The 11,455-nt window shown below is 45.0% G+C and overlaps 1 protein-coding gene across 3 annotated transcripts in view; it reads left to right on the forward strand.

Annotated features, from left to right (window-relative positions):
* BCAS1 (brain enriched myelin associated protein 1) overlaps window positions 1–7,466 on the forward strand; it is a 115,469-nt gene extending 108,003 nt beyond the window's left edge. For all 3 annotated transcript variants that reach the window (XM_049869836.1, XM_049869838.1, XM_049869839.1), the window contains one exon: window positions 6,362–7,466. In XM_049869836.1, coding sequence (XP_049725793.1) covers window positions 6,362–6,436 — 75 coding nt within the window. In that variant the 3' untranslated portion in view covers window positions 6,437–7,466. The remainder of the gene's footprint in view (window positions 1–6,361) is intronic.
* Window positions 7,467–11,455: the final 3,989 nt, after the last annotated feature.

Raw genomic sequence — 11,455 nt, forward strand, 5'->3', positions numbered from 1 at the left:
CATGGCTGTTGGCAGGAGGCCTCAGATCTCACTACCCGAAGACGGCTTGAGTCTCCTCATGACATGGCGGCTGAGGCCTGGTTTACTCACTGTGAAGTGGGGAGTAAGAATTCCTACTTTGAAGGGATGTTGTAATAATTAAAAGAGATAAGTTATATGAAAGAGGGTGGCCCAGGACCGACTCTGAAGCATGCTCACACTCATAGTTTTCCTCTCCTATGCCACATGTTGTGTTCCTTATTAGCCTTCCTCTCTCTGGACACGGCACAGACCTCAAACTAATCAGGCAGCTCTTGCTGTGTTTTCACTGAGGTAGGGTGTCCAGATGTCTGTGCGGCCGAGAGTTCGTGCCTGCAGTGGCTGTCAAAGGCCCAAGTATTTACTTAAAGGAGATGCCTTCAGTTGCCCAGCTGAGGACAGGATGGGTTTGCTAGCACAGGCTTCTTGAAGTTTACTGTGCACACCTATCACTCAGGGATCTTGTTAAAATGCAGATTCTGGTTAAGTCGTTGTGGGGTGGGGCCTGGGATTCTACACGTCTAACAAGCTCCCAGGTGATACCAAAGCTGCTGGTCCAAGTCCCCACACTTTGAGAAGCAAGTTGCTAAAGGGCTAGAAAAGATGTTTGAAGAATTACTTGAGATTCTTTTAGTTTTTTTTTTTTTTTTTTTCCCAGCCTATGACTTAGAGGATCATTTGTTTAAAATTAGCAGCACCCAGGGAATGATTTCCATTGTGGTTTTTAACTATTTTTATCGAAGCCAGCCTCTGCAATGGTTATGAAGGCTGGAAAAAGACCACAGTGTAGAAAAGTTTGAGTACCCCCATTCATTCATTCATTCATTCATTTAACAAGTAATTGTAGAATGCCTTCTAGATGCCTGGCACTGAGCTACTCCAGGGGTCAGCAAACTACAACCAGCAGGCCAAATCAGGCCTGTGATGTGTTTTTGTAAATAAAGTTTTGTTGAAACACAGCCATGCTCATTCCTTTACGTATTGTCTGTGGCTGCTTTTGCACCACGATGGCAGAGTTAAGTAGTTGCAACAGAGACTGTATGGACTACAAAGCCAAAGATGTGTACTGTCCGGCCCTTTACAGAAAATGCATGTCAACCCCTGAGCTAAATGCCAAGAATATATTCAGTGAACAAAGGAAATAAGGCCACTGACTTGAGGAACTTACATTCTAGTGGGGAAACATGGAATTGAAAAGTAGATAAATTAATAAATAAAAATGTGAGCGTGGAAAGTAAACAGGGTAACATGAGAGAATTTGTCGGAATATATAGGGGGCAGAAGGGAGCAGGTGCTACTTTCGATTGGTGGATCCAGGAAGTATCTCTGAAGAGACAATGCTTGAACTGAGACAGGAAGAATTAAAAGGTACCAGGCAGGAAGAAAGAAGCCAGATGGTGCAATGGTTAAGCACTCAGCTGCTAACTGAGAGGTTGGTGATTTGAACCCACCCAGTAGTTCCTCAGGAAAAAAGACCTGGCAATCTGTTCGGGGAAAGGTCAGCCTTGGAAACCCTATGTGGCAGTTCTACTCTGTCACATGGGATCACTATGAGTCAGAACGGGCTTGACAGCACGTAACAACAATAGGCAGGAAGAGAGCAAGGCACTCTATTCCCGGAGGCAGGAACGGCATGTGCAAAGGCCCTGGGGTGTTTGAGGCTGAGGAAGGAGTTGCTGTAGAGTACTGAGCAGGGCAGGGGAGTAACAGAAGGAGCTCAGATTGGAGATGTGGGCAGGGACCAGCTCATGTAGGCTGTACAGGCCACGTCAGAATTTAGACAGAATCCAACAGAAATCAGGAAGCTGTTAAAGGGCGTTACTCTAGGAAGTCTTGAGGCTGTTTATAACTTTTAAAGCCTTCTTTCCTTTTGTGATTGTAGTACAGAAATGTCTATACACGGGCAAGAGCAGAATTAGACACCCAGTGAATGCACAGCCAGCATTATCAGGGAAAGCCGATGGTGGTTTGGGCTGGTGATGCTCGCAGAGATGACGAGAAGTGGAGGGTTTGAGACAATAATTACAGCTCTATTCACTGAACGCCTCCTTTGGGACCGCACTCCTTTATATATACTATCTCTTTTAATTGCCACAACAACCCTTGAAGGTAGGAATTCTTACCCCCACTTCACAGATGAGGAAGCCAGGGCTCAGAGCAGTTATCATGTTGTTACACAAATAACATTCACATTCTATGCTTTTTTTTTGCCAGCCACACCCCACCCCCATGAGGAATTTTCATAAGCGCTGTGCTAATTTTTTTTTTTTTTTTTTACAGCAACATGTCTCTTGCGGAATATCACACGGTTGGTAAGAGGCAGGGAGTCCCTAGGTGGTACACACAGTTAACATGCTTGGCTGCTAACCGAAAGGTTGGAGGTTTGAGTACACCCAGAGGCACCTCGGAAGAAAGGCCTGACGGTCTACTTCCAAAAAATCAGCCCTCGTAAGCGCTATGGAGCACAGTTCCACTCTGATACACGTGGAGTCACCATGAATTGGGGTCAACTCGATGACCTCCTGGTACTGGTGTTAGAGGCAGAGGAGGAGTTGGTCCCAGCCTCCTTGACCCCAAATCCCACACCCTTTCCATTGTCAGGAGACTTCCAACAGTGGCAGGGGGAGAGGGGCTAAAGCTTTGCTGACATTTTCTAAAGACCAAACCATGGAGACCTCCAAGCTCGGCATATCCCACAGGTTGCCTGACCTTTTTCCTGACAGAGATATCTGGTAGCCACAGCCAACCCAGTGAGACCATCGCAGCTTCTGCGGCCCTACAGGGTCCTCATCCTTGGCAGCGCCCTCCTCACTCAGCTCTTTCTTCCTCCTTCCCCGTCAGGGTGCTTGGATTCTAACAGAAAGACCACTAGTATCGTATGGAAAGTCTGGAAAGAACTGTAAGGAAGCCCTTAGAGCTCACAAAATCCAGATGTTTTACAAAATAAAATTTCATAGAACCACAGGTTACCAATACGGATCCACCAGTGGTCTGTCAGTCTGTCTTCCTGTGGTGGCTTGTGTGTTGCTGTGATGCTGGAAACTATGTCACTGGTATTTCAAATACCAGCAGGGTCACCCATGGTGCACGGGTTTCAGTGGAGCTTCCAGACTAAGACTAGGAAGAAAGGCCTGGAAGTCTATTTCTGAAAGTTAGCTAATGACAACCTTATGGGTCAAAACAGAATATTGTCTGATACAGTGCTGGAAGATGAGCCCCCTAGGTTGGAAGGCGCTCACAATGAACAGTGGCAGCAACAATGGACTCAAACCTACCAACAATTGTGAAGATGGAGCAGGACCAGGAAGTGTTTTGTTTTGTTGCACATGTGGTGACCATGAGTTGGGGCTGACTGAACAGCAACTAACAACAAGGACAGTGATAGAGATATCTGTCGTTGATATAGTGTCTCAGGGTGAAGAACAAATCAGTGGTTGCCAAGGCCTGGGATGGGGGTAGGAGTTGACCACGAGAAGGCAGAAAGCTTTTGTTTTCTAATAGTATTTTATTGTGTTTTCATGAAGGTGTACACAGTAAATTAGGTTCCCATTTACCAGCTTCTATAGGAGTTGTTTAGTGACATTAGTTACATTTTTTCACAATGTGTCACCAGTCTCTTTAATTGCATTCCGGCTGTTTTATTTGGCACAAGGGAATTTTGAGGAGCGATTGAACTGTTGTACACCTTCAATGTGGTGGTGGTTACACGACTATTCGTGTTGGTCAAAACTCATAGAACTGTACACTAATGAGAGTGAATTTTACTATATATACATTACACTTGACAAAGGATAAAATAATAACAATAGTACCTAACTTACAGAGCTCATTGAACCACCAAAACCAAACCAAACCCACTGCCGTCAGTCAATTCCGACTCATAGCAACTCTATAGGACAGAGCAGAGCTGCCCCATAGGGTTTCCAAGGAGCAGCTGGTGGATTCGAACTGCTTGCCTTTTGGTTAGTAGCCATAGCTCTTAACCATTGCACCACTGGGGCTCCCATTTATCCACATTCAGTGAATATTTAAAGAGTATAAGTATCCCTGAGGAACTCTGGTGGCACAGTGGCTAGGTGCTTGGCTGCTAACCGAAAGGTTGGCAGTTGCAATTCCCAGCTGCTCAGTGGGAGAAAGATGTGGCAGTCTGCTTCCATAAAGATTTACAGCCTTGGAAACCCTATGGGGCAGTTCTACTCTGTCCTATAGTGTCTTTTTGAGTCACGATTGACTCGACGGTAGTGGGTTTGGTTTACAGTTCGTTTTATGCCACTTCATTTTAATGAAAGACCCACATTAGTACCTGTTTTCCCTAACTGAAAGAAATCAGAAGAGGGTTTTCACTTTTAAGAAAAAAGGCAAAAAGAGGAAATAGCTTTCAGCATTTGTTTTGCAGCGAGCCCTTAGGAGGCAGCGCGCAGCCCGAGCATAAGTGGTATTTGCCAAGCTCCTTTCCCCGGGAACTGCACTGGGCCTCTGCTTTATGTGGGCTTTGTATTTATCCTATTGTTCCTGCTTTCACTATACGTTAGTGTGTTTTTTTAGGTTTTATGTTATTTGGCATGATTCAGCAGGTCATTTTTGGGTCTGGGAACACTCAAAAATTTTTCCCATATAAATTAATGGTAATTGCTTCTTCGCTTTACGCCGTTTCAGCTTACGAAATGTTCCATAGGAATGTTCTCATTTTCAATAGCGGGGGAAAGCTGTATCTAGTGTGTGCCAGGCACTTGCTAGGCATGAAGTATACAGCAAGCTCCATGGAGCTGAAATTCTGGTGGAGGAGACAGATGTTAAGGAAATAAAATGATAATAATATCACCTTAGGGAGTGATATGATTTGTAAGAAAATAAGACAGAGTGATGCGGTTAGAGGGTGAGTGGGGAGGAAGTGGCTGAAGTGAGCTGTAGATGGAAGGGGGAGGTCCTATGGCATCCCAGGTACGGTTCTAAGTCCATTACACATATGAACTCACTTAATTTTGAGAACAACCCTCCGAGGTCAGTTTTATCATCCCCATTTTAAAGATGAAGAACTTGAAGCACACAGAGTCAAGTATTTTGTCCAAGATTTCACAAAGCTAGAAAGTAATATAACTGAGCTTTGAACCTGGGCATCTGACCAGAGACCAATCTCTTATCCATGGCTCATGAATAAGATATAGTCCTGATTTATGACGGGGTTCCATTCCAATGATTTTCTCTTAAGAAAATCTTAAGTCTGTTCTAAATCGAATATTTCAGATTAACAACTGATGCTAAGGTACGAAATGCTGAAGAAGACCACACTACGAGCCTGGTCTACAATGAAGGCAGCGTCAGTGTTGTAACAGTGAAGTCAGAGGGATTTTTTTTTTCCCCAACAGTTAATTAAAAAACAAGGCAAAGGATTTCAAGTGGATTTCGTTGGTTCTTGATGAGTTGACAGATGTTACCAGTACTAATCAGTTGTTGTTTATCTGAGGAATCCGTGCTGAGTTTGAAATCATGTTTTGACATGACGGCTGTGCAATGGTGATAAATCAATGCTAATAAAGGCAGTTGGGAGCATGCATGGTTCAATTGTCGTACGTCATTGGAGTTGATCACTGCCCAGTTTTCCATCTGTTACGACTCCCGACACCAACACTGACTTCACTGTAGACCAGGTTATATACAGCCTGCTATATGGCAGTGTTTTGAACAGTAAATCATAAAATTGAACATCTGTGAGTGAACATCTGAGAAGAATAGCCAGTAAATTACACACGGCAACATTGTATGTAGTACATATTACTAATGATAAGATGTACAAAAAAACAAAAGGACATTTCTAAATACCCATTGCCATCCAGTCAGTTCCGACTCTTGGCGACCCTATAGGACAGAGTAGAATTGTCCTATACGGTTTCCAAGGAGAAGCTGGTGGATTTGAACTGCCAACCTTTTGGTTAGCAGCTGAGCTGTTAATCACTGTGCCGTCAGGGCTCTGTAAGTACAGTTCCTTATAACTCAAATACAGGCATCAGTCAGGGACTAGTTGTATTTTTTTAGCACCTAGCACAGTTGTTGTTAGTTGCAATCGAGTCGGTCCTGACTCATGATGACCCCATGTGTGCAGAGTAGAGCTACTCCATAGGGTTTTCAAGGCTGTGACCTTTCAAAAGCAGATCGCCAGCTCTGTCTTCCGAGGTGCCTCTGGATGGGTTCAAATGGCCAACCTTCTGGTTAATAGTCTAGTGCTTAACTGTTTATGCCACCCGGGGATGACTCCTGGCTCAGAGGAAGTGCTAAATAAGTGACACTTGTTGCCATGATGTTATACATCTTCAATAGGGTGCAACTTCTTTTTATTTTTCTTCAGGGACCAAAGCGGATGTTGGATGCTGAAGTGCAAACAGACCCAGTGTCCATCGGACCCGTTGGCAAATCCAAGTAAACAAACCATCACAGTTCCCACCAAGTCCTCCTGCCATCAAGATACCTTCTCCCTCTTCAGCCACCTCCCCAAACTCGCTCCATGTATATATTTCTGATTCTTGTGACCATCAAACGAAATTCTGCCTACCCATTAAGCCTGAGCTGTTGTATGTTGAGGTGTATTTTTACGTCTCTGGTCCAGTCTTTCCTGGTAAATAACTGTAAAGATGGTTCAGCAGGTTCACTAGTTAGGTCAGAAGAGTTGATGGTGGCCAAGCAGGGGGAAGGAGGAAGTGGAGGAAGGCAATTCTAGTTATGAAAAATGTCAGTGACAGTATGTTGCAGAATTAATTTGGCTGCTAGGAGAAATTAAGCTTTGTCGTAAATACATGCTCATCTTCTGAGTTTGAAGAGGGGAAAATAAAATCGATTTGTTTAAGTCCGTATTTCCAAGAGGGAGAACACGGGCTGTGCGTTGGGAGGTTGCCAACTTCCTGGAATGGAATGTGTGAGGAGTGACAAAGGAATGAATAAGAGTGGTTTTTCAAATAGGGTCTTTGAATATTACTGATGAGAGGGAAAAGACTGGCTGGAGAGGGCTTGAAATGATTTTAGAAAACAATTGCTTTTTGAGGCTCGGGGCAAGGGCGGGGATTACAACTTCAAAAAAAAAAAAAGTAAATGAAGTTGCAAGTTTATTTTGCAACACCAGGGGGCGCCAAGGCCTCCATTTTGATCCCGCATCCTGTATCACTAACAAAGATTTGGTCTTCTGCAATCTTACATTATTAATGTTTCTAGGATGGCTGAGAGGCTTGCTTCATCTGTTCTGTCTGACACTTATCTCAAGCCTGTCTGTAATTTCCTAATGTTCTCAGGATGTGCTCTGATAAAACCCTCCCCATAACCCCAGTTAATAAAAGTTACAGAAGATTATTCAAATACCTGAGTTTTTTTTTTTTTAATACTTGTACAGAGGAGTAAATAGGAAAGTGAATCTATTATAATGTAACTCAAAGTCGATATGATTGACTGACAGTCATGTATACTGTGCCTTTCTTTTTCTGATTTAATAAAATGTATCTATACATGCATTTACTTCTAAAGTATCTTTTCATTTTCAACATTTAAAGCAGGCCTCTCCTACTCTATGTCTGGGTTGCCCTTAATGTCACAGTATGAAGTCAGTGCTATTTCTCATTGTATCTTCTCTCCCAAACCTTCCTGTGTGTCCTCACACGGAGGCACATACACATACAAGTGCAGACACACACCAGCACACAGTAGGTGCTCACACATGCACATGTCTCCAGCTGGGTTGCATATGTAGGGCCCAACCTGAGACCGGGATCCAGGGGCCTGTGATTTACTGAGGGAGGGTTCCCAGAGAAAGGGAGAGAGCAAGGGAAACACATGGAGCAGGGAAGGAGCTGAGGAAGGGCTGGTCTCAGTGGGACTTGAGCTTCATCCTGATCCCATGGGGCCTCGGAAGCATGACTGGCACCAAAGAGTTGGTTCCACCTTGAGGCAAGGAGACCAGCCCTTGCACCTTCTGTTGACGAAAAAAGGGGTCCCCTGGGAGGTGGGTGGGGTCCGACCTGGACAAACTACTCCCACTGAGCTCAGAAGCAGGGGACAGCTGGGGTCCCTTAGCAGCCAACACCCACAAAAGCTGGGGGTGGGTGCATTGGCAGTGCCCACTACTGAGACACACCTGTATATTTGGCTCTATGTATTTACACCCCCATTTGACATGTGCGCACATTCATATTTATAAATATGCATTGTATGCAGAGTCACATGCCTGCACACACACACTCCTAGTCACACGCCTGCCAAGTACACATCTGTCACTGCCACAGGCGCACACATGTGCAGATCCACCCCATATGCAGCCTATCACACATGGTATGAAATAAACATTGGCTCTACTCCTGACACAGGCATAGAGGACAGAGAGATGTCTGCATCTTAAGCAAATAAAACCGTGGCTTTGGCACAAAGACATTTGGAAAATATGTTCAGAAAAATCTCTCTAAGATTTTGGGGGGTCCTTTGTTGCTGGGGCCTGCTAGCTCTCAGCTTGGACTGGCTGACTTCCAGATTTCAAGAGATCTTTTCCCTGGCAGCTGGGTTAGCTCCCTCCAACCTCTTGACCAAACCTGGAGGTGACACCCTTTGGGGAGGCCTTGGCGATTTTCCTTCTGCCATCACCATCTAAGATCATGGGATATGAGTCAAGGGAACCAGGCAGCTGGCTATTCCTTTGTCTCCAAACACCATGGGAGCTGCCTGCTGTGAGCTTGGGTGAGCTTCTGGTAGCAGTACAGGGAGAAAGGTGACAGTATCATTTGCAAGTTTCACCTCACTGGGCACAGGGACTTTTTGCCCCGATAGCAAATGCCCCCGGCAGAAAGGGAAAGAAGCAGGCTGAGGTTCTCTGGCCTCCTCAACAAGGCAGATAGGGTGTCTGCCTTCCCCCCCACCCACCCAAACCAGGAAAAAAGAAAAGAGAGAAAGAGAAGTTCTCTGCTGAGACTCTCTCTGCATAGAATGCTGACAGCTTCTGAAACCGGTTTCCTATCCTCCTGGGCCAAAGGAGAGAACATTTTTTTTTAATGAAATTGCTTGTTTGTTGTTTATTAAGGCACGAACATTTAAGCCAGAGGGAACTAAGACTTAGTTGGAAGATTCTAAAGGGAGTTGTAGCCTAAGAAACAAGTGAAAACCCTGTTTTTGTGTTGAGAACCATTCCTGATGCATTCGCAGTAAATACTAACTTCCCTGCCTACTGCTGACTGACTGATAAGGAGCAGAGCCGCCTACGGCAGCTCCAGCTCAAGAAAGCCCTTTGGACAGGCACGAATAGAGGGACCAAGTTCCTCAAAATGCAGAGCCTGGGATGCTGTTTGGACAGAAGAAACAACGTGGGCAAGAGGCGAAGCAAAACTTGCACACAGCCAAGCCTAAATAACAATGAAAAAAAAAAGGCCCTGAAAGAGAAAAAGAAATTAAGACCTGAAGGGAGGGGAAAGGGCAAAGGTGCCTTTTATTTTCTTTTATTTACATATGTATCTATTTACTCTTAGGTGCCCGGGGATATCTGTCTTCTTCAACATCAGGAAGAAGTGGCCTTTCCAAGAACTGAGCTAAGGAGCTGAAATGGCTGCCATGGCAAAAACAAACAAACAAAAACTCTTGCTTTCCAGCCGATAGTGAGTTTTTGATTGATGACCCAAAACAGACTTCAGTCACAAGGGCAGTTGATCCCAGTGGCCAGGAATGGGAGGTCCCTCATGAAATCAGGGAAGGGAGACGTACACCTAAGTAAATACCAGAAAAGGAAGGAGAAGGGAAAGGAAGTGAGGTTTTTGTGTTTTTGTTTTCCTCCTCTGCTGTTTAAACAAATTGTTAAGAAGGTTAAACACTTGAGCACGCACACGCATGCACGCACCGCACTAGCTGGATTGTCCTTGTTTGCAAACAGTCCACAGCCCCTGGTTCCCATTAAATTAGTCTCCAAGAGGCCAGAATCCAGGTCCTGCTGGCTCTTTCCCAAAGTGCCTGGAAGGGACCAGATTTCCACAGCCTGGACCGTACAATGTCATTTTTTAGGTCGAATGGTCCCAAATTGATCTTATGCCTTAAAGAAAGACAATCTGCTACATGAGCCACCGTAACGAGAAGAAAAGGAAAATGACTTAAATTATTCACTGGCCCAAGTTGCCAAGGCAGGGGGGGCCAAGGGGGGCCGGGAGCGTGCCTTGCAGAAATGTAAGATTACAGGGGTTGGTTGTAACCGTTCTTCCAGTGCCCCTCCCGAAGCCTAAGAGGCAGTTTGCATGGTGAGCAGATTTAGGCTCCTCTGTGGTCAAGATTCTGTTCTCTCAGTCAGCGGAAGTAAAGTGACACCGGCCCGCTGGAAATCACTGACTCCATTAGAAGGAAAAGAAATTACTTACAGAGCAGCAAATTCTGTGAATTTGTAATTCAGATCTTCAGCTACAGCCTAGATGCCAGTCAGGATCCAGCCCTTTGCATAAATTGGTTTTCTGGGGGGAGTTTAACCCTTCTGCCTCTGTCTGCCTTCCCCAGAAAGCCCCTCTTTCGGTCCCTCGCGTCCCCTGGCCCTTTAAGTTGCTACCGCAGAAATAACAATCCATCCAATTTCGTGGGAGTAAGGATAATATTAATGCCTTACATTATCACACTTTACAGTTTATAAAATGCTTTTTAAATACTTCCTCTAATTTAAATCTGTATACTCCTAACTGATCTTAATTGCCTCATTATAGCATTTCATTGGCGGGGGGAGGGGGGGCTGGAATGCTTGTGGATGGCTTTTTTTTCCCCCCCCAAATGAGCTTTTCTAGACAAAATGGCCCTAGCCCCATTGCTTCTGACAATTGCCCTGAGTGAGCCCTTTCAAGATTTATACTCACTGAAGCACAGTTTAGTTTGAATCTGGCCACATGGGGGCGCTCCAGGACCTGGGGTTCTACCATTTCTGTTGTGTGCTGCGAGTTGATACCACTCCTAGTGATTATATAGGACAGCGTAGAGCTACCCCACAGGGTTTGCTAGGCTATAATCTTATGGGAATAGATTGTCAGGTCTTTTCTCCCACGGAGCCACTGGGTGGGTTCGAACCACTGACCTTTAAATTAGCAGCCCGGTGCTTAACTATTGTGCCACCAGGGCTCCTCTACAATCTCTGACCTGTTGCCGTGGAATTGATTCAGACTCACAGTGGCCCTATAGGACAGAGTAGAACTGCCTTATAGGGTTTTCAAGAAGCAGCTGGGGGATTCGAACTGCCAACCTTTTGGTTAACAGCAGAGCTCTTAACCATAGGCCCTTTTCCCTGGTTGCCTAACCAGGAGGTTGGGACAAAGCATATTAGGAGCATGTTCGTTCATTAACTTCTAGAAGGTGGTCACGTTTAATAAAGAAAACTAGAACGAGAAGGCAGAACTGGGCAAGTCAATGGCCTTCTATGATTCCCAATCCTCCAAACCGTGATAAGGTTGGTTTGCTT

The sequence above is a fragment of the Elephas maximus genome, chromosome 25 (genome assembly GCF_024166365.1).
Source record: "Elephas maximus indicus isolate mEleMax1 chromosome 25, mEleMax1 primary haplotype, whole genome shotgun sequence".
Lineage (NCBI taxonomy): Eukaryota > Metazoa > Chordata > Mammalia > Proboscidea > Elephantidae > Elephas > Elephas maximus.